Below are 23,377 nucleotides of genomic sequence, written 5' to 3'. Positions count from 1 at the left end.
TCGGCACAGGGAAACCCTGTGTTCACAGACCCCCCCCACCCCGGGACCCCGGTCCAGCAGGCTGGGCCCCATCCCGCCCTCTGACAGACAGCTCCTGGCTGGCACCGGTGGAGACAGTGTTCTCTGGAAAGTTCCGGACACAGAGACGGGGGTGGGACGCTGTCCAATATGGGGAAATGGGGCAGATGCTGCTGCCTGACAGGTGTGCACTCGGGGGACCCATGCTGCCCAGACCCGGCCCCGGGGTCAGGGGTCAAGTAGGGCTGGGGCAGACAGGGAAGTGTGAGGGGAGCCGCCCTCCCACCCCTGCCTTCCCCCTGCTTCAACCCTAATCCGTCCCTCTCCCTCCCCACCCCCAGGGGAAATCTCTCCGTTCTCGATTTTGCTGACAGCCTGCCAGCGACCACAGGGCCAGGGTCGAGAGTACACCCAAGGCCAGCAAACACCTCCAGCCCAGGCCTCAGCAAGCCCCAGCCGGGCTCGGTGCCCACCGGTGCCTCGTGCATGCCTGGGCACACGGCCCTCCCTCCCGAGGCCCTGCTGTCTGCACTGGGCCAGCTGCAGCTCGAGGCCCACCAAGGGCACCTCCCCCAAGACAGCCTCCAGGGTGCCCCCACCCCCTCAGGTTCTCTGAGTCCCCCAAGGCTCATTTTAGGAGACACACGTGGGTGCCCTAACGGCATCACGAGTGGTGGGGCGGGAAGGGCCCACCGCCCGAGTGCCACCCAGGGCAGCCCAGGGGGACTAAGGAGGAGGCACCCCAGGGACCAGCCAGGGCCTCGATGTGAGGCTGAGGCCGGGTGCAGCAGGGGGCAGCAGTGGGCTGGGCCCTGGGGCCTACCTCGGCGGGTCCTGCCATCTCCCTGCGGCCGGGGTGGGGGGAGGGGAGGGGCAGCGGCAGTGGAAGCCCCCACAGTGTTGCAGCCCTGATCCCCACGGCCCCTGTCGCCACTGGCACACTCACGCACGTCTGCGAGGGGGGAGACGCTGGTGAGCCGTGGGGACCTCCCTCCCAGCCACGGCCCACCCCACGGCCCAGACCGGAGAGGCCACAGGGGGATACTGAGCAGCAGGGACGGGGAAGCCTTGCCCCTCTAGACAGACCCCACGAGAGGGGACACCCAACGTGTCAGTCCAGGACAAGCCGTCTGTCCTGCAGCATTAGAGGGCGGTTTCTGGGGAAGGCCCTGCAGGTACAGCTTCTGCTCCCCCACAAAGGAGCCACACCTGCTCTTCTGAGTCCTTCCAAGAACTGCCCGTGCAGTGTTCCGGTCCCCCTGTCAGCGTTCCAGGGAACCCGGGCCTCCCTCAGCTCCAAGGCCAGGAGGAGCCCCTAGACCTGAACCACTGCCCCCCCGCATTGCTGACCCCAGGCTGCTGGGGACCTCACAGAGCCACGGCTGCCAGCAAGGACGGACAAGAGCGTGGGATGACGGGGGACCCGGGCTGCCCTGCCCCCATGCCCATCTGAGATCTGAGAGGGGCTCTGCTCGTCTCCTGGCGTCTCGAGGCCAAAGGCCAAGGCTCCCCTGGTTTCATGGGGAACGCGACCCAGAGGCAGGCACAGACCACGCTGAGACCCCGCTGGGCCACAGGCCACAGATGGCCAGGTGCGAGTACTGAGCACCAGACCCTCCCTGGCCACACAGGGAGCAGCCCCTCCCACAAGACTCGATGCCCACACAGGCCACCCCACAAACGCTGGTGTTCCCACCGAGCCCAAGCCTCCCCTGATGGCCCTGTCACCTCTGCACGTCCCCGGGAGGGTCCCCGGGAGACCCCGGGCCGGGCTGAGGCCGCAGTTCCACTCGAAAGGCTGCAGCCAGAACCCTCCTCGGGACCGCGGGAATGCAGCCCTTGGCCCAGACCCGCAGAGGTTAACGCCGGGAATTCTCTGGGAATTCCTAGAGAGTTACGCAGGGCCAGACAGAGGTCAGCCCGGCCGGGGAGTCAGAGACGGGGTGCCCAGGGCAGCAGTCGGCCTGGGCTGGGGAGACAGTACAGAGGCCAGCCCCAGTGGGCGGGTGGACAGGAAGTGGGCCCCCGGGGGCAGGGAGCGCGCCAGGCCAGCAGGACACACACCACGGGAGCTTCCTCACAGCCTGGCACGCAGGGTCCACCGGGCCTGACGGCTGCATAAGCCAGCACCTACCCGGACCCTGCTGGCAGCTCCACACCCCCAGGAAAAGCCCTGAGTGCTAGGGGTGGGGGGAGGGGGCTGCGGGGCCCGGCGCTACACCCCTCGCTGCTACCCCTGACCCCTGGCATTTGCGTGCCATACGCCTCGACCCCAGAGCCCCCAGGAAGCCCCCAACCCTGACTGGGCCGAGCCCCCTGTGACTCCGCACCAGGCGGGCTGCTCGGCACCTGTGTGCACGCGAGGCTGGGCCGCACCATCCTCGCTGTGGGGGCAGGACCCCACTAGTGTCGGGGTCCCTGTGCCCAGCCGAGGCCACGGGACACCCTCACTGAACCCTGAACAAATATCACACCGAGGGAGGGCCTGTCCCCGAGGGCAGTGGAAGCAGAGAGGGCAGGTGGCTGGCCCTCCCCAAGTCCCCTCCTCGGGCAACGGCAGCCCAGACGGAGCAGGACGTGACCCTGGCCGGGGCCAGGGAGGGGCTGGCCAGATTCGGCAGGCTCCCCTCCGCTGAGCCCCTGCTGTGCACATGGCTGGGGGAATAGGATATAGACGAGGGACCCCATCATCCTGGGGGGGGGGGGGAGCAGGGGAGAGGGAGGGGACCACACAGCAGTAAGGTCCCAGAGACTACACTTCAGGTTCAAAGTCTCCTGCTCAGTGGGGGGCCCACTGTTTCCCGCCCCCGCCCCCCACCTCCAGCAGGCCCCTCTTGAGCCATCTTTCAAAAACTCCACCGCTATAGACAGGGCTATGGGGCAGCTGTGGGTGCCGTGGGTACCCCAGGGTGATCAGCAGCCCTGCTGAGGACAGGATGGGGCCAGCAACGACCCCTCCCTGGAGCAGTAGCCAGGCCTGGGCTAGACGGCAGGGGCAGGCCTGGGCTGAGGCCACGTGGCCAGAGCGAGGCGGGCGGCAAAGGGCCCGGAGCCCCCCACCCACACAGCCTGGGAAGGAAAGGTGGCACCAGGAGCTGGGAGGGGAGGCTGGAGCTGCCTGGAGGGTTCTGGAAGCAGATCCTGGGAAGTCCTGGCCCAGGCCAGTGATGCGCTTCACAAGCCTCACAGGTTGGCTGCTTCCAGCGCCATCCATCAGTTCACCGTCGACCTCAGCGTGGGGTGCCCCGGAGCCAAATTCCAGCAGATTACACCCCGGCAGCCCCCACTCCTCACTGCAGCCCAGCACCCCGCCCAGCTCTGGCCCGTCGTGCGTGACCCAGACTCGGGGGGTGCTTCGGCCCAGGAAACCCCCCAGGCGGGTCTCACTGCCCTTCCCGCCCCCGGGGCCGGTCCGGGGGTGCGTCTCGGAACCCAGCAGGCTGGGCACCACATGGGCCCCTCACTCCAGCACGCCGCAGGGACCCGCCTGAGCCCAGGCAGGGTCAGGTCATAGGCAGAAGCGACCAGAAGCAAGAGGTCAGGCTGAAGGGAGGGGAGGGCGCCCTGCCCCCAGCCCTCCCCACCCAGGGAGGACGCTTCCAGCTCTGCAGGTTAAGCAGAGTCTCCAAAGGACGCTAGTGACACCACTTGTGTGCGTGTGCCCGGGACACTCGAAAACAGGACTCAGATGGACGTAAGTGCGCGGTGAATGTCCCTCACAGCATGAGTCACGACAGCCAGAGGTGGAAACCACTCAAATGTCCATCAGTGGGCGAACAGACAATAAACCGTGCTGTGCCCGCGGGGGGGACTAGTACTCAGCTACAGGGACAGACCAGGAGCTGACATGCTGAAGAGGCTAGAAACACTGCCCTCGGGGACAGAAGCCAGACGGCGGGGGGGGGGGGGGGGGGGGGGGGAGGGGGGTTGGGTGAGGTGAGGAGGGGCTGGCTGCCGGGCACGGGGGTCTCCCCTCGGGTGATGAAAATGTCATGAACCAGGTAGGGGTGCCGGGGGGCACAGGAGTTTAGGAGCCTGACGTGCTGGAATCACTTTAAAAGGGTCAGGTCCGCGTTGTGTGAATTTCACCTCAAGGACAACAACCAGAAAGCCCTCCTCCAACTGGACCCCCCACCACACGTCTCCAGGGGGCGGTGCAGCACGAACTGGGGTCAGGCCTCGGCTCCAGGCAGGCTCTGGCCCGGCCGCAGGGCCCTTTGCTCGAGCGCCAGCAACTCTGCAAACGTCCTAAGTAGCCAGCGGCATCCCCGCCGGACGAGCGCTCCTCCGAAGGCCCTGCCTGTGCAGCTGTGTGGGCGACCAGGCCCCACAGAGCCAGGAGTCCCCGGCAGCTGTCCCTTTGCCACCCACTGGGGAACCAGAGGGGCCCACGCCCCCGGCCACAAACCAGCCTCGGGTTTCCCGCCAGAAAACAACTACGTGAGGCACCCGCCGGGGCCCGGGGCCTCTCAATTCTTCACTGAAGGCTGACAGCACCCAGAAGGAGGCCACGGAAGCCCACGGGGTGCCAGACTCGGCTGGGCCTTGGGTCCGTGGGCACAGCTAGCCCTCATCCCGCCAGCCCACCAGGCCTCGGGCAACCTGTTAGCAGCCAGGATTTATGAGGCCCTGCCTGCCAAGGAGGCCAAGAACCCTCCCTCCCTGCAGCCGGGTGTCACCCGGACAGGCCAGGGCTGTTCCCCACGTCTCTGCCGGGAGGGCTGATGAAAGCTGGCTGGACCGGAGTCGCCACACAAGGCTCAGGACCTACAGGTTCAGGGGGGCTGGTCTCATGCTCCTGCTTCACAAAGGGCACTGGTGTGAGGGGCCTGGAAAGGTACCTGTGCCCCGAGGAAGGACGGGAGGTTCAACGTCCGGGAAGAGGGGTGCCCGGGCCAGCCCCACAGCCAGCGTGCCTGAACGCTGAGGGAACCCCCTCTCTGGGCAGGACACACGGCCGGGGCCTGCCCTCCCCATCTCCCCAGGAATGTTCCACCCCCAGAGCCCAGTCGGCCCCCTCCTTCCGTCAGGGGAGACAGGACACTGGGGCTCCCTGTGTAAGCCTGCTCCTCGGGCCCACATGCCTGCTCGGCACCCCGGCCGGAACGGGCTTGGGCCTGCCCCAGGAGCCCGTGCAGGGTGGGGCTGGGCGTATGCACCCTGCCCCGCCCCGGGGAGCCCCCCTTTCCCATGCACCCTACTGAGTGTCTAGGACAGGACGTCCTGGCCCCCAAGACAAGTGATGCAAGGCCCCTGTGGGTGGCCCCAAACCAGCCTTGGGGACAGCCGCTGACAGGAGCCTGCGGTAGCAGCGACAGGCCTGCGGGGGACCCCCGTGACGGTGCCAGGAGGGCAGGGCAGGGCCGAGGGGGAGGCCAGGTCACCGGGCCCCTGGTGGCTCTGTCGGGGCAAAGCTGTAGACGGGGACTTGGCTTTGACCCAGGAGAGCAGAAATTCACCCGGAGTCAGGCAAGGTGTCCCAGCCGTGGCGACAGGTGGTGGCATAGTGTCCTGGGGCTGCTGGGACAGAGGGCACAGACTGGGGGCTCAAACAACCATAATGTACTCTCTCACACAGTTCTGGAGGCCAGGAGGCCAGAATCAGGGTCACTGGGCCGAAACCAGGTGGCGGCAGGGCCACGCTCCCTCCTGAGGCCCCTAGAAACGGAAGTTCCCGGGGCCTCTTCCAAGAGCCGTGTTCCTCAGCGGACGGGGCACCACACCCACCGCTGCAGCCAGGCCCCTGCTCAGATGCCCGAGGCTGAAAGAGGCCCCTTCTGCACGTCCACCCCCAGAAGCTGGGGGAGGCAGTGCCCGAAAGTAGGGCTCAGGTCCCGCAGGCAAAGGTCCAGGCTGCCCGAGCCTCCAGCCACTGGGTGAACGTGGCCCGTCACAAAAACCCTCTGGGCCTCTGCTTCCTCGTCTCTGAAATGGGGAGAGCGATGCAGGCACCGGAGGGCAGGAAGGGGGTGCCCGAGGGGCCCCTCGAAGGAACAGAGGCCTCCGGCCAGTGTTCAATTCCATTCGGGTCAAAAATGAAAGCCTGTGGTCACACGGCCCCAGGGCCCAGACTGGGACCCAGGCCCACAATAGCTGAAACCTAGACCCGGAGCCTTCTCCGTGGCTGCGAGGGCCTATGATGGAAATGCGGAGAGCCCACGGGCGGCACAGAACATCTCCGGGCTCACCCACGTTCTCCCGGCACGGCTGCCACGCCAGGCACTCGCCTCGGCTTGTCCCAGACGCTCCCGGGCCACATTCCCTGGGGGGGAGGAAGCATGCACCAGGTAGGGCAGGGACCAGGCGGGCAGCCAAAGGCAGACCCACCCCCGCCCCCCGGCGAGGAAACAGTTATCCTGAGGATCTCAAAAACCTGTCCCATCACTGCCCAGGGAAGGGGTCTTGGCTGCAGGCCCCGCTTCGGGGTGGGCTCAGCCTATCACAGACAGAGCAGCCCTTCCTGACCCCGGCACTGCACGATTCTAGCTGTGCTGACGGGACATTCAGGGGTCCACTCGGGGTCCTCTCCCTGCCCCACCCGGCCCGGCAGTTCCAGGGACAGAGTGGATCAAGGGTCCACAGGTAACCCGGGAGTTTCTGTGTGTGACCTGCTAGCCAGTTTCCAGATCGAACTCCACGCCCTGGGTCCAAGGAGACTGTGAGCTCCCTGGGGGCAGAAAACGCCACACACATTTCATGGGGTTGCCATGGTAACTGGCAGGTCCAAAAGCGTTTTGCCGGATGGAATTAAATTCACACCAGGCACCTCCACATTTGACCGTTGAAATATCACGTTACAATCATTTGTAACAACGGCAATTAGAGGCCCAATGGCTGTGAGCAGGGGTGCGGCAGGGGGACCAGGCAGAGACGGGAACCATCGAGCCGTCCTCGTCCTCGGGAGACAAAGGAAAGGAGGCGTCTGGAGGCCCACCGAGCAAGATGCCAAGAAGGCACTGAAAGAAAGCAAGGAAGCCGCCCTGATCTCAGGAGCGGGCAGGCGCTCTCAGGGCGGGGGTCGGGCAAGGCCAGTCCTGACGGCCACCAAGGCTGGGCTCCTGCATCATCTTGTGATGAATTCAGAGATTGAGAAGTTCTAGGTTCCGGGAAAAAATCGAGCAGGAAGCGCAAGGACTTCACGAGCTGCCTTCTCTGCGGACACAGGGTCCCCGTTACCAACTCCCTGCCTTCACGGCACATTCACCCCCACGTGGGCAGGACTGACGAAGCATCTGTAACTAAGCCCACGGCTCACACGAGGGCCGCTCTCGGTGTTGGGCATTCCGGGGGTCTGACGAATGTGTGCCGCCGTGTGTGCACCATGACATTAAGTAGCTTCGCTGCCCTGAACATCCCCCGGCTCCCCACCTGTCCACCTGTCCTCCCCCAGCCCCGGCAACCACCGATCTCTGCGCTGTCTCCCTGGCTGTGCCTTTTCCAGTCAGCCCTCCAGCTGGAATCATACACCGTGAGGCCTTTTTGGACACGCTTCCTTCACTCAGCGATCGGTGTTTAAGGATGCTCAGCTGTTCACGTGGTTTTCCAAGAGAGGACAGCCTGGGCGGCCAGGGAAAGCTCCAGGTTCAAGGGAGTCCTTCCCAGGGCCAGAGAGGCTGGGGGGAAGGGGGTCCCATCAACACCCTCCCCGTCTGTGGTCTCCAGGGCAACCAGGGAAACCAAGAGTGGGTCGCCTAGAAATGGTCGGACAGGCCTCACCCGCTCTGGATTTCCAGGGTCACCTGGCAGTCCCCTCTGGAAGAAGGTTTGTAGAGACAGGTCAGGAGTGGGGTGCTGCGTTCTCCCTCTTTGGGGCCTCCCCCAGAGGATTCCAGGGGCCAGCTCTCGGTCCCCGTGTCCCTAGGGCCAGGCACAGAAGTGGCCCGGGGATCAGGTGAGGCGGCAAGTTCTCAGAAGCATCTGCTGAATACACCCTGTCTCCGCAAAGCAGAGGGGTCGTGGAGGAAGAGGCCCACCCGGCAGGAGACCGCCTTCGGATGGGGAGGTGGGCACAGTCCCACCAGGCAGAGGCCGCCGCCGCTCCAGCCGCGAAGGCGGCAGAACAAGGAAGTTCGAGCTCCAAGCGGAGCTCTGGGGGCCTGGCTCCGTCGAGGCACAGGGGCTGATCGCACTTGGCTGCCAGTCCCAGAGGGGCCCGGAGGTGTGACATGGGGTGCGGGGTCCAGGCAGGGGTTGGCGACGAGGGGCCCTGAAGGCTCCCCAGCGGGCCCCCCAGCGGGCCCCCCAGCAGGCACAGTTCAGGAAGCAGGTCCACCCGCGGCTGGACCAGAAGGGCTCCATCACCTCCTGCCATCAGCCCGGACCCAGGACTGCCTCTCCCGACTTCAGACAGAGTTTCTCTGTTTACTCTGAAACTTATCGGGTTTGGTCTGTTTATACAAATCAGCCTTCAAATATGTGGGAATGGGGCTTTTTTTTTTTTTCCATTTGTTTCCCAGAAAACAAGACAAAATGTAAAAGGCCCAGAAGGGAGCCAAGAACATTCCTCGGTTCCCCCAATGTCCAGGTCTCCACTCTGCCCCCCCCCTCCCCCCGCAGCGCCTTCCCGAAACAGCTCAGTGCTTCGGGGGCTCCGGCCACACCCACAGCAGGAGCGACGCTTAGGAAGGGCTGGTGTGGGCCGAGCCATGCACACTCTTCTGTGTGTGTGCACGTGTGCATTGTGTGTGCGTGCCTGTATTGTGCACACGTGTGTGCATGGGTGTCTGCACTGTGCACGTGTGAGTGCACATGTCTCTCTGTGTCCCAAGAACCTGGACTTCCGGACTCACGTCCAGTCCACCCACAGCCGATCTAATCCCCTGCATGGTTGAGACCCGAACGGCACAACCCGAGGCCCCGGCGGCCCCGCCACAAGGCGTCCACCCTCCGGTCTGGACAACAGGATGTGACACCCTCTCTGCATCTCGCTCAGTTTCTAGGCCAAGATCAGGAAGGACCGGGGGGGGGAGGGGGAGCCCTGCACGTCTCCATTCTTTCCCGAAGCAGAGTCCGAGGCCTCGCTGGGAGCCCAGCCCCCGCCCCCCCAACGCACCAAGCTGGGCTCTGACACCTTGCTCCACGCCTGGATGCCCCTCACACCTCCCTGGTGTGAGACCCCAGGAGCCCCCCGCGGCCAGGCCCACCCCATCCATCCAGGGCAGCAGCGGCGGCTACAGCAGAGGGGAGGAGGGGGCGCCTTTCAGGACTTACCCTCCGGGCGGGCAGGCCGCTCCCCACAAGCTTCCCCAGAGAAGCATCCCGCTGCCCACCGCGGACCTCTGCACGCCGGCCTCCATCTACGCTCCTTCTTAGCCCACATGAGGGTCACTTCCCTGGGGGCCACCCACTCTGCGGGCCAGCTCAGCCCTCTGCGCAGCCTGGGCCCCTAGACACACACACACGTCACCCGCGCCTCCACATGCGGCTGTCCTACCTGCCCACACCCTCAGCAGATACCGTCTCCCCCAAGCTTCACGACTGTCTCTCTGGAGGTCACCGGAGACCTTGAGGGTCGAGTCCCTACAGGCCCAGCGTTGGGCCCCGTGCTTGGTCCCGGCAGGCACCCCAAAGCTATGGGGTCCAACAGGCGGACAGACAGATGGACGAAGTTAGTGCAGAGGAGCACAGAACCAACCCACAGAGTGGCTGCTCACCCGGGACCAGGTCCTCTGGTGACCGCACGCCCGCCCCCCGCCCCCGGGGACTGCCCCCAGCAGCGCCTGGTACACAGGGGAAAGCCAACAAACATTCGTTGGAAGAGGGTTTCCTGGAAGATTAAAGGTGGGTGATTATCTCACTTGGGATTTGGGTGCAAGTGCTCAGTTTTCCAGAAAGAGCCCTCCTCTGGGTCCCCGGATGCCTGCAGAGGGGATGAGGCTGGGGTTCGGGGCTTAGAATCCAAGAGGCCCTCAAAGGCCCAACCCACAGATAGGAACACACACGGGGAGACGATGGTGCTGCCACCTCGGTGTCTGGAGCCTCGGGCCCTGCAGTGTCCACGCCCCACCCCCAGGGCCCGGGGGCACCTCCCGGCCATGCCTGCGGCTCCCGGCACAGAGGCTCCAAGTGCCCGCCAGCCTGCACCTGCCCCGGTCTTTGCAGTTGCGGGAAAGGGGCCCCTGTGCCCCCCACCTCTCAGACCAGATCCCGGGAGACGCCTCTTGCCCTCACACTGCACGCGGAGCCCCAGGCTAGCAGCACCCGCCCCTGGCCTGTACCCACCGGCGGCCTCCTCTCCCTGCCAGCCCCCGCCTCTCTGCCCTGGCCCGATGTCCCTCTGGCCACCGGCCGTCCCAGCATGAGCCACCACGGCTACCCGGGCTTCCGGCCTTGGCGCCTCGGGTGGTCCCCGAAGCACAAGTCTGCCCCTCCACCCCCCCCCCCCGACTTAGAGCCCTCAGCAGTCGGCGGAAACAAACCCCTGGGACCCGGCCCCCGCCTGGCTGGGCCCTGTGCTGGCCGTGTCCCCCACCTGGACCAGCCAGGCCTTCACACTCGTGTCTGTGGCATGTACTCAAGCCCTCAGAGCCCCCGCCATCCCCACCAATGCAGCCCCCAGACACTTACATCCCTCCTCCTGGCTCGACCCTCACACCTGCCACTCCTGAAATCAGAAATCATCCCCGTGTCTCCTATTATCTGCCCCCAGGACGCGAGCCCCCTTTCCCTGGGGCTCCCAGGCCGTCCCTCCCCTTTCTTGCCCAGGACCGGTCCTGGGTCTCATCTTCTTCTTCCCACAGTGTCCCTCAGGCCTCAGCAGCTGTCAGAGGTGACACCGGATGACACCAGGCGTCACGGGGCTGGGCTGGCTCAGAAGCAGCTGAGGAAATGACCCCAGAGCTCCCAGGCAGCCTGGTGCACCTGCTCTGGCTTCTCGTCGCCACCAGGGGGCGCCGGTGCCCCACCCTGACCACCAGGCCGGGAAAGGCGGGGGCCCGGAAGGGGTCTGCGGCCCTAACCCTCTCTGTGCCTTCCCGCTGCCCGGGCCACACTCTGGAAAGGATGGCAGGGCTGGGCGGCCCTGGGGGCACCGCTGGCTGGACCAGGGCTGAGGGACCCATTTGCAAGGGTCACCCCCAGCCAGCCTCTGGGCCTTGCCCACCCCACCCGCAGAGCCCAGTGCCCACTGAGGGCAGAGGTCAACATGGACGATGGTTTGGGACACGATGTGGCCTTCTGTGGACATCTGCCTGGCGTGGGGTGAAGCCCGGGGCACACCGCTGGGTGCACAGGGCCGGCTGCCTGGCCTCAAGTCCCACCAGGCCTGGGCGCCGGGGCCCCCAAGGTAACGTCTTCCTGGCAGGAACCCCACCCCACCCACAACCCCTCAGGGCCCCCACCACCTTCCAGGCTCCCAGAGAGCTGCCCACCCCAGCGCGTCCCAAGGAAAGGAACAGGTTGCCGGAAGGTTTGCAGGTGGGCCTGGCTACAGATCACCCGTATCACTCATTCGTTCATTCATTCATTCATTCATTCACACAGCCCACAGAGAGCCACATCACCCATATCATTCATTCATTCATTCATTTGTTCATTTATTCGTTCGTTCGTTCATTCACTCATTCACACAGCCCACAGAGAGCCAGATCACACATATCATTCAGTCATTCGTTTGTTCATTCATTCATTCGTTCATTCATTAATTCATTCACATAGCCCACAGAGCCAGATCACCCATATCATTCATTCATTCGTTCATTCATTCATTTGTTCATTCGTTCATTCACTCGTCCGTTCATTCATTCATTCATTCATTCATTCACACAGCCCACAGAGAGCCAGATCACCCATATCATTCATTCATTCATTCATTTGTTCATTTATTCGTTCGTATCGTTCATTCACTCATTCACACAGCCCACAGAGAGCCAGATCACACATATCATTCAGTCATTCATTTTGTTCATTCATTCATTCGTTCATTCATTAATTCATTCACATAGCCCACAGAGCCAGATCACCCATATCATTCATTCATTCGTTCATTCATTCATTTGTTCATTCGTTCATTCATTCACACAGCCCACAGAGAGCCAGATCACACATATCATTCAGTCATTCGTTTGTTCATTCATTCATTCGTTCATTCATTAATTCATTCACATAGCCCACAGAGCCAGATCACCCATATCATTCATTCATTCGTTCATTCATTCATTTGTTCATTCGTTCATTCACTCGTCCCGTTCATTCATTCATTCATTCATTCATTCACACAGCCCACAGAGAGCCCAGCAGGGCCCCGGCCTGGCGCCTGCCCTCCAGAACACACAGGGAGGCGCCGCAGCCACACATGCTTCAGAACACAGTCCAACCTGTGAAAGGAGGGGCTGGGGCCAGTGTCCGGCTGCCTCCGATCCCTGAGTTCGCGGGTCAAGGCAGCCTCCCAGCACAAGCACCATCCCGAAGCCTCTGAGGGATCCAAGTCCCCACCCGCCCGGGGAGACACTCCTGCTCTGGGACAGCCAGGCGGGCCCAGGCAGCTGTGCAAGGCTGAGGGCCCGACTGCCCCCTTCCTGGAGCCTGGCCTCGGAAACGGGCAGGTTCAGCTCGTCGACACTCACCGCCGGGAGCCGGGCAGGTGCCTTCTGCAGCCCCACCCGGGCCACCCCCAGTGCCCCCAGCCTGGCTGCAGCTGGGAAACAGGAAATGACACAGGCTGGGCCCCGATGCCGTCCACATGTGCTCTGGCCACGCCCGCGGGGAGCAGAGTGTCTGTGGCCTCCAAGGGCTAGCGGAGGTAGCCAGCCTGGGCCCCCAAGCCACGGGGGCCACACTGCCCAAGACCCTCCTTGCAGGATCTCCTGAGGCTTCCCAGGTGGACTCGCCAGGCTCTTTGTGACAGCTCTGGGCCCAGCAGGTGCATCCGGGGCCGGCCGGGCCAAGGTGGGGCATCTCCCAATCCCACACACCCAAGGGCCAGAAACCTTGGCACCTTCCCCCTCGGACCAGAACGCGGGGGCTCAGCCAACCCTGTGCTCCCAGGACACAGGAGATGGGAGGGCCCGGGAGGCTGTGGGCAGAGTGGCCAGCACGGCCTGCACCCATCCCGTGTCCACGCCTGGCACCACAGCTCAGCCAAGCAACGAACAGGCTGCCCAGCTCAGCCCTGCACCCAGTGACCCCGAGGAAGGACAGACAGGGGGACAGTCACTGCCTCTGAACACCACCCCCCGCGAACCTCAGTGTCCCCACCTACAAAGTGAGGTGGGGGCTGTGTCGACGTCAGAGGACTCACGGAGCAGTGTGAGCACCCAGCAGAGTATCACATCCCGGCTCCCTAGTCCCATAGCCTCTGCAGGGCCGTCCCGAGGGCGGTGACCTCGTGTGCAGCTCAAATTAGGGACAGGCTGTGTGAGTTCCAGACGTGCCCACCAGTGGACGAGTTCTCCCCCTGGGGCCTGGAGGGAGAGGTCCTTGCATGGGCCTGGTGCCCAGTGCCAAGGACTGTGCCGGGACCAGCCACCCCATCCCGGCCACCTCCTCCCCGGGACCACCTCCCACCCTTCTAAGGGGTCCTCATCAACCCGGGAGTGGCCAGAAATGCCCGCCCTGGAAGGCAGCAGCTCCGGGGAGGTGGTGATCCGTCCTGGACGCAGCCAGAGCCAGCCTGAATCCATGTCCCAGCCTGCCCCACCCTCAGTCCGAAAGACAGCCCCGGAGGGGGGCAAATCCAGCCAGAGAGGCCAGCACTGGGCACAGGCACAGAGACCCTAGAGTGATGGCGGTCCCCAGCAGGTGAGGGAAACCAGGACGGGGAGCCAGAATTCTGGGGCTGGGCCCACCGGCCTGTGCCCACGGCCCTGAAGGAGGCGCTCGGGAGACCTCAGCTCCCAGCCCGGCCACTCTGACTTCCAGGGCGAATCCGGGTCCCCGGTACTGGATCCCGAGTCCCTGGGGAGAACAGAAAGGCCCAGCGGCCTCAGTGCTCACACAAACCGCTGGCCCTTCTCCAGAGGCCGTCTCGCCTAGCTTGCAACAGGCGCCCAAACCTAGCCAGCATCGGGCAGAGCCGTCCGCCCTGCGTGCCCGCCAGGACGCAGCCGCAGCGCAAATGGGGACGTGTGGCCGCGCCCACCTGGCTAGGAGGGTGATGCTTGCAGGACAAGGTGTGAGCTCGCCTTTCCTGACAAACAAGTCGTGTCACAGGTTTGCCAAAACTCGCCCTTCCTTTCCCCTGAGCAGACAAGGCCCCGCCAGGCCTTGGGAAGGGAAGGATGAGCGCAGAGCCAGCCCGTCTGACAGCCAGGGCCATGCCGGGGGGCGTTGGGCTGCCCCAGGGGGCTGGAAGAGTGAAGGCGGGGGCACTCCTTCTGTCTGTGGGGCCACCGAGTCCGGGACGTAATCCCCAGCTGGGAGCTGGGGCTAAGCGCCCGGGTGTGCAGTGTCCAAGAATCTTCCCAAATTCCCAGTTAAACCAAGTGGCCACAGGTCCGCCGGGCTTCTCCGCCCCAGGGGCTCACAGGCCCGCACCCACCAACACGTACTGTAGTTTGCTCAGGGTCGAGAGTCCCCAAGTCAAGGCGGCCGCATCCACTGGGGAGAGCACGGACGGAGGCGTGGGGCGCCTGCACTCCGTCCTGCTCCGGACTGGCCTCGAGACTGGCTCTGCAGAAACCCAGCCCACAGCAGGACGGGCAGCAGCACGGGGCTCGGTGGGGATGCGGCCTCCTCCCTCCAGAGACCTCTGAGTGCGGGGCTGGCTGTAGAGGGCCCCACAACGGAAGGCTAATGCACAGGTTCATCTCGCCCTGGCCCCAAATGGCGGGATGACCTCCCAGGTACCCGGGGCTCCCAGCGGAGATGCTGGCCAGAGAGGCTGACAGGGGCAGGGGCTCCCGTGCGGCCGGTGCTGGCCAGAGGCCGGTCTGGCAGGACATCGGCACCCTTGGCCACCACCCCCCTCCTCCTGCGGTAGCTGCCCTGTTGTCAGCTGGCCTGGCTCTGCGCGATGCTGCCCAGGCCCCACTTCGACCCGGGCACAGAGGGCCAGGCCCTGCTCTGGAATGCCTGGAGCCGCCAAGACCCACGAGCAGATTCCGGGATGCCGAGGCCAGCTCCCTGCTTGCAGACCCCTCGTTAATTATCCTGCCGAGATGGGGAGGCAGGCACGAGCCCCAGGAATCCTGAAAACGAGCAATCAGCACATTTCCTGGAATTTGCCCCCGGAACAGCGCTGGGCGGCCAGCGCTTGGCAGGTGGGCGGCCAGCGCCTGGGGGATGGGGTAGACAGGAGGCTGAGGCGCTCTCCAAGAGCCCTGAAAATAGCCGGGGGTCCGGACTCACCCGGATCTGCTGTGCTCACCGCCCAGGCCCTTCCCCCCACAGTCTCGGGGCACTGCTGGGATTGCAGACAGGGACGTGGCGGCCGAGGGGCCCAACCGCTAAGGAGGCAGCACCAGGCCCAGAAAGGGCTCCTGAGCGCAGGGCTGCACGAGGCAGGAACTCCGTAGGAATTCAGACCCCAAAGCCTCTGCCGAGCCACAGAAGCCCCCACAGGGGCAGATTTCTGGGGCAGCGAGAAGGGGCCCAGCACGGCGGGGAGCTCACTCGGGAGGTGCCCCTTCCTGCATGGGGGGGTCCTCACGGGGGGGTGGAGGGAGGACCCCCATGGCTTCCTACGCAAGTTCCTTTCACAGGTGCCCATCCTCACCTGTGCGGAGACGGTCTCTCCCGTGTCCAGCCTGAGAGCTCCCCAAATGCAAGGACCACCCCTCATCTCACACTAGCATCCCCGGGCCCCTCCAGCTAACTGTCCCGACCTGAAAGCCCATCTTTCCGCCCCTCCTGGAGTGGGCACCTGCCTGGGCCCACCACGGAGGCCTCCCCAGCTCTGCTCCCCTCTACCGGCGGAGAAAGCCCGAGGCAGCGACGGTCTGAAGGACCCAAGGGTGCAGGAGGGCAAGGGGCAGCCTCTGTACGGAGCAGGGTCCCTGAGGGCCGGGGGACAGCAGCCTGCCCAGCTCAGCTCGGCCCAGCCCTTCCTCTGTCCAGATAGAAAGCGCCAAGCCATCAACCCTGGCCAGCTGGGTGCCGTACCATCGGGCACTGCTGCTTCCTGGCCAGCGGGCAGCTGCCAGGCTCTACAGTCCAGTGGACCCCCGGGGAAAAGTTTCCAGAGGCCCGGGAGAGGCCCCTTGGCCCCAAACATGCAGGAGGGAGTTCCTGCAGTAGAGTATGTCAGTTCCAAGGTGACGACAGTCTGGGGACCCACATGGGGTACCCGTACTGCACAGACCCCCAGACACCACCCAGGGTCCCTCAACCCCAGTCAGTGGGGGGCCCCCAGGAGCATCCGGTCCTGCCCTGGTTGGTGCAAGAGGCTGTTTACACTGAGTCACCACAGACCCGAAAAACTCAGGAAGTGACAGGGCTCAGTGTTCCCATCTATAAAACGGGACGAGCATCCAGCCCACGCAGGGTACGCCCCAGGACCGCCCTTGTAAGGGAAGAGCACTCCACGGAAAAGTCTGGGCCAACCCTGGGGAGGGAGGGCCAGGGCAGTGTGGCCGAGGCGGGCAAAGGGCAGGTTCACAGGCTCCTTTCAGGAGACCACCCATGAGGATGAGGCAGGGATTGTAGCCTGGGGCAGCACAGGGAGGGGAGGCGCGGAGGCCGTGTCCTCTTATCTGAGCCTCGACCCTGCCTGGACGGTAGGCCCCATGTGGGCGGGGGCCATCGAGATGCCCACTCAGCAAATGCCCAGCCGGGGCGAGCTCACAGCCCACCCCCAGGAGAGTTGCCCTGTGGCTCTCGGCTATAATTATACCATAAGACCACCCGACTCTGAAGTCAGCCCTGGGAGGGGCCCACAGCCCCACTGGGCACGAGGCCTGCCTGGAGGCCACAGTCATCCCAAAAGACAGAGGCGCCTTTGTGGTTGGCTGGAGCAGGGCTGGAGCAGGGTGGCAGACCTGGTAGTTAAGTGATTCACTGTATGAACACGAACACCCCTCCCAGAGTCAGCCGCTTTGAAAGACCTGTTCGATTCTGCACGTGGTTGGTCTCCACTGTCCCGGAGCAGACACCGTCTGCAGACACACGGCCCTGCAGGGATGCGGCCCGGCCCGAGTGCGGGATGGACCCGCAGTGACCACCCATGGCCCAGCCGACTGTCAAGGGCAGCGGGACCGAGGCCAGAGGGCAGAGTCGATGCCACTACCCACCCCTGCATTTGAGCCAGCAGGCCTCCCCTCCCAGGGGCTGCAGGGCTCCCCTCCCCCACACCCCCAGTGCCAGGAAGCAAGAGTCACTGGGCAGACGCCCAGGGCCACCTCCTGCAGGGAACTGGGGCTCTGGAAATTTCGGGAACTCTCTTCGAGGGAGGGGCTTGGTGCAGCTAAAGCAGGTGTGCATGGAGAAGACAAAGCCCACGGCCAGTCCGCCCACCCGGGGTGGGGGGAAGCAGGGCAGAGCGGGCCGCCCGCAGCCGGAGGAGAGCCACGCACGGCAGGCCCCCACGTGTCTGGGTTTTCTCATGACCCAGAAACTGGACCCAGCTCCTCAAAGGCTAGAGCCTGAGGGCAGCCTCCCAGGGAAGCCAAGGTGTGTCCCCGGCTTAGGCGAAAGGTGCCAGGTGCCCACAGGGGACGCCCCCAACTCCTGGGCTCAGAAAGCAACCTCACACTGACAGCCAGCACGACTCAAATGGCCCTGCCACCCCACACGGCTGGTGCAGGGAACGGCGCAGGGAACCCACAACCGTGGCCCAGGACCAAGGTCAGAGGCAGGTCAGGACAGGTTAACCCGAGGCCACGCCCACAGGACAGTGGCTGAGCTGCCTCCGAGGGAATCGGGCCAGCATAGGGCCACTGTGGCTGCCGGCCTCAGGACAGCAACCCCGTGGCAGGTGGCAGGACCACAGAGGTCCTGGAACCTGGCCTCTGCGGGCCGTGCCCTCCAAAACGAGACAACCCTGACCCAGGGCCCCAGCCCCTCCGAGGAGGGCAGCGCTGGCCCCTCGATGAGCTGGTCACAGCGGTTGGCCAGGAGCAGCCCTTGATGGTGTCTGGACCTCGGGCCGGGGGTCGGTCTCCCACCCTCAGACACAGTGGGCAGCACAGAAGGGTGGCCTGGGAGGGCCTGCTTCCTCCCTGTTGATCAGTCATCCCAATTTAGAAACAGAGTCGCCCTTGAGGCCTGCCTCCTGCCCCCCACCCTCGGGGCAGCAGCCTGTTCCTGCCGCTCTGTTTCCCTGCACAGCCGCCTCCGGGGTCTCCCATCCGCTGGCTTCCTGCTCAGAAGGCAGACTGTCAGGGTGCAGAGGCTCCAGGCAGGACCGCTGACGTCTCTCCCTGCTGGGTTGGCGTGGGGCAGAGCAACAGATCACACTGGGTCCCCAGGGGCACCTGCCAGGGGGCCCCGGGAAGCAGGTCTTCCGCCAGCTCAGAGAGGGAGGCTAAGGGCCCTGGGGGTTCCAGGCTGACCCTCCTGCGGCCCCCCCCCCCCGGCCCTCCAGGCCAAGCTGGCTCACTGTCTCCTCTCTGCGGCTCTGCTCCAGCCTATCTTCCACCTGGAAAGCCCACCCTGAACCACCTGCACCTCCCCAAACCTTCCCCAGCCCACAGGCCCTCTTCCTCCAGGAAGCGCTCCGGGCTGCGCTCTGTTGGGCCTCGGTGCTGATGCCCTGATCGCTCAGCTGGACCCGAGAGCCAGAGTCCCAGAACTGCCTCAGAGACCTGCCCAACCCACCCATTTTACAGGTGAGGAAACTGAGGCCCAGAAGGGAACAAAAGCCAAAGCTTCTTGGACCCAGAAGGTACCTAGAGATAACCCAAGCCTGAGTTCTCAGTCTGCTTCTTACCCAAGAGGTCAAGTGAGATCAAGTCACAAGAAATGACCAGCGGCTCGGTCACGACGCCCAGTGCAAAAGCAAGCTGTGTCCCTAAATGTATGTGTTTCTTGCCTGTTTTTTCCTTAAGACCCCATGCCCGGGGCCAGGAAGCACTCGCGTCACCGGCAGGTACTGGCTCACTCAGGAGCACGCGCTTGTGAGCCGGGTGTAGGGGTGGGACAAAGCCGTGTTTTCTGCTGGTGAGAACATTCCTGGTGGATCTGCAGGGCCCCCGGAGCCCAACAAGGGACAGCTACTGGCCCTGCTCTGCTGACATGCAGCTCACCCCCAGGGCGGGGAGGCCCCCAGTCCTGGGGGGGTGTCCCTACCAGAGGGCCCACATGTGAGCAGCACCGTCCGGAAGCTCAGGCACGCTGTGCATGCAGTTACCGCAGGAACAAGGGACAGTCCCCAGCCAGCCGGTCATCTACCCTCAGGCCCTCACGCCCAGCAGACCGGGCCTCTGGGGGGAGAGAGCACCGCCCCCACCACAAGCCTCTTCCACGGAGACGCCCTGTGCCTCACCTGCGCTGGCACCTGGGCCTTGCACGAAACACCATTTGATCCCCACCCAACAGGAGTGACTGGGGTCCAGGATGCTGTGCGCGGTCACACTGGCCCACCTACGGGACACGAAGCTGGCCCTGGCGGCGGAGGGCCTGGGCCGGGTGGGGTGGGGGCTCTGCTGCGGGTGCCCGGGGCCCAGCCCCCCACACCCCGCCCCACGCCCCGGGCTCTGCCCGCACAGGCCCCCTTTGTGTCCCCTGGCTCCTGCAGAAAGCCTTCCGCCTTCCGGAGGGGGGATGGGGGCGGGTGGAGGTGGAACAAAGGGGCTAAGCCACCGGGGGCCCCGAGGCCCCCAGCCCCAGGGAGAGGGGGCGGGCGGGGGAGGGCTCTTCCTAGGGCCCCGCCCTCTCCACGCTCCACCATTCACACAGCTGGGTCCTTTCCTCCCCCCTCTCTTTTGTTCAAACGAAAGAATTTGGGGGAACCAGAAAAAATATGGCTTTTATTTTCAAAACTGGAAGCAATTATAACTGGGGGGTTGGTTAAATATTGCCAACTGTGCTGAGGCTCAGGTCTGCCTCATCCGGACGGAGGAGAGACTGGAAGGTGGTGCTGGTGGACGTTTGGGCAGCAGCACAGACAAGGGCTGTCCCTGCAGGCGGCCCAGCCCTTCCACCTGGCCCTGCACACCCACCGTGCACACCCAGCCTCGCACACCCAGCCCTACGCACCCACCTGTGCGCACCCAGCTTTACACGGCCAGCCCCACACACCTACCTGGGCACACCAAGCCTTGCACGCCCAGCCCCACACACCCACCTGGGCACACCCAGAGCTGCACACCCACCTATGCACACCCAGCCGTACACACCCATCTATGCATACCCAGCTTTACACACCCAGCCCTATACACCCACCTGTGCACACCCAGCCTTGCACGCCCAGCCCTGCACACCTGTGCACACCCAGCACTACACCCCCAGCCCTGCACCACACCCAGCCTGCACACCACCCCTGCACACCAAGCCTTGCACACCCAGCCTGCACGCCCTCACACCCAGCCCTCACCCAGCCCTGCATAGCTGGCTCTGCACACCCAGCCTCTCTTCTAGGAGACGGCGCCTCATGAGGCAGCCCAGCAGCTGCCCTCCAGCTGGACCTGCTGCTTCTTGAAAGCCACATCTGTCCCACCCCTGACCAGCCACTCCCGGAAAGCCGACCTACCCCAGAGGACTCGGGCTGGTCACAGGGTGTACACGGCAGGGTGGGGACTTGGAGATCTGCCCCTCTCTCTCCAAAGCAGGTCTTGACGGGGCCCCACTGAAGCCTGGTGCGGGAAGACGGTGGAAGTTTCCAGGCACCCATTGCCCCAGCTCTGCTGAGACGTGACCAGCTACGTGGCCTCCCTGATCCCGGTTTCCTCTTCCACCAAGTGGATAAACTGAGGGTTCGGTGAGACGGCTCAAGTCTCCAGGCCCAGAGAGGCCCCCTGATGTGAACGCGGGGAGTGGGGGCTGCTCTGGAGGCAAAGCCAAGCCTAGAGCCCAGGCCCGGAAGCTAGAGGACAAGGCATGTGAGCACGGCTCCCCCCTCCCTAAGACCCCGTGTGTGGATCTGAGCCCACCGAGCACGTGTCCTGGCCAGACAGGCCCCCTCCCATGGACACAGGGTCACTTGCTGACGCTGAGCTCCCCCCACTCGATGCTCCCTCCCCATTCTGCCTCTGCAGGCCTCATGCCCCCCACCCCTGGCCCCGTGAGGCCAAGTGTCAGGGTCTCTGGGTGGGGGAGGCTGCTCATCAGAGACAGCACCAGCCCTCGAGACTCGGAGCTGGCCACCTGGACAGAGTCAGGCCAGGAGCGGGGGTGGCTGATGGCTGACAGGAAGCAGGGCATGGGAGCAAGGCCGGCCCTGAGGGGGTCAGGGCAGGTGTCCCCAGCTGCTTCCTGGAGGACGTGACCAAAGACAGGCCACACTCCAGCATCCCCTCACTGCCCTCCCCCCGCGGCAGGGACCACAGAGCATCCGTGCTGCCGACTTGGTAAGTCACATCCCTGACCCAGCAACGGCCCCAAAGCCAGCTCACCCCGGGACCAAGATGTGTCTCTTTCTCCAGCCTGCCTGGGGTGGGGGGTCACAGCCCACAGAGGGGCTCAGGGTCCTAGAGGGCACAGGGCAGGCCCCCCAGCACCCAGAGGGCTTGAGAGACAGCGGGCCTCACTCCCTGGCCCAGGCATTGGTCCTCCCGGCACACAGAGCCCATGAAGCAGAGGGATTGAGGAGCTGGCTGAGCAGAGAACCTTCCAGCTAACAGAGGGTATCAGAAAAGCCACCAACCCGCCAGCTTGTGCAATGGTCAGCACCCTCAGCTACCGGCACCTGTCTCCTCAGGACCCCTACCCTCAGCCCATGCTGGGGACAGCAGGGGGGCCATCACACGTGAACATGCAGGGACCAGAGAGAGGGCTGGGTCTCCTCTATAAACAGAGAGCCTCCTGCTCCCTGCAATTTCCTGATGCCCACCCTCCCCCTGGTTGCCCGCTGGGCATCCGAAGCATTGAAGCATGGTACAGGACGAACGCCCTGAAAGAAGCCCCCAGCCGCTCACCAGGAGCAAGTTCAAAGCACCGGAAGCCGTCGGGAGTATTTCGCTTCCCCCGGCGGCCGTGGCTCTGCGCCCCGTTGCGACAGGACCCGGAAAGCTACACGTTCAATGAAGGCACCGCGGACCGAGCAGGAAACCCCAGAGAGGGGAGCTCTCGCTGATCTCACAGAGAGATTAGGATGAATGCCTGCGGGGGTTCCTGTGATGCGTTTTCACGCACTTGTACTCACTTTCCTTACAGAAACCCCGTCACCCGCACGTCTGCTCCAAGGCCCAACCCCCCTCCCAGCACCCCGACGGCATGTTGTTAAAAGGAAAACCGCAGGCCCCCAAAATGGCACCACGTAGTTTACGACCCAAGACCCAACCTGACTACAGCTCAAAGCCCCGGGGGGGGGGGGGTGGTCATCACCCATAAGCGGTCATCGCGGGAACCCTGGTTGGCACAAGGAAGCAAACCGGTAGATTCCGCTCCCCTTAGGAGGCCCCCCTTGCCTGCAGCCAGGGTTCTTGGCTGACAATTTCCTTTTTCCTGCCCTTTCTCTCTCTCTTTAAAAACCTTTCCTTTCTGTAGCCCCCGGGAGCTCCCCTCCCCCTTGTTATATGGGATTCTGCCCGGTTCATGAATCGATTCCTAAAGCCAATTCGATCTCTGAAATTTGCTCCGTTGAGTTTCTGCTATTTAACAGCGTGTAGCGTGGCTGGGTTTTCGTGACACGTCACTTTACAGCCGTGCCCAGTTTTACTGAACCAGTCGCCTCCGATAGGACCCTGGCTGTCCCCCATCTTTGGGGACGCAGGAGCCTCCAGCAAGGCAGGAATGCCGTTTGCAGACCCTGGGACGGGCCGCTTCCTGGCCGCCCCGTAGCCCGACAGGTCCCTGCCCATCTCTCCAGGGGAGGCCACAACTGGACAGGCTCTAAGAGGAAGGGGTGTGGAGGCATCGGTGGAGGAAGGGGGTCTCAGGGTCCCCCCTCCTCCCAACAACTTCAGATGAGCCGCAGGGAGCAGGGTGAGGGGCTGAGAGAATGCCCAGCCGTCCACTCACCGTACTGACAGCGGGGACCCTGGAACCCTCGGGGACAGCGGCACAGCTGGACTGAGCTGGGCGCGCAGTGACCGCCGTTAAAACAGAAGCCAGCGCTGCACCGGGCTGTGGAGAGAGGAGAGAAGGTGTGTGAGAAGGGGCCACAGCCTAGGGGCAGCCCCAGCCCAGCCACCAGTGACCCTGGGGACGGTCCCTGAAGTCTCCCCATAAGGCCAGGCCTGGAGCTGGATGGGACCCAGATCCTCACCACAGACAGCAAAGCCCAGACTACGTCTTGAAGCCCGAGCCCTTGAACCTTGGCTGGCGGGGGGTGGGGTGGGGGGGGGGGGGGGTGGTTCCCGGGCCTGCAGTCCCAACCCTGCCACCA

General features: G+C 64.4%; 1 protein-coding gene across 1 annotated transcript in view; it reads right to left on the bottom strand.

Annotated features, from left to right (window-relative positions):
* The window catches only part of MEGF6 (multiple EGF like domains 6), an 87,481-nt gene that overhangs the window by 46,429 nt on the left and 17,675 nt on the right, over positions 1-23,377 (bottom strand). The window contains 1 exon segment of the mRNA XM_019461174.2: positions 23,011-23,115. Within this exon segment, the coding sequence (XP_019316719.2) occupies positions 23,011-23,115 (105 nt within the window).

The sequence above is a fragment of the Panthera pardus genome, unplaced genomic scaffold, assembly GCF_024362965.1.
Source record: "Panthera pardus isolate Hobbes unplaced genomic scaffold, ASM2436296v1 HiC_scaffold_11, whole genome shotgun sequence".
NCBI classification, from domain to species: Eukaryota; Metazoa; Chordata; class Mammalia; order Carnivora; family Felidae; genus Panthera; species Panthera pardus.
The sequence above is the reverse complement of the archived record's forward strand: the minus strand, read 5'-3'. Positions and strand labels throughout refer to the sequence as shown.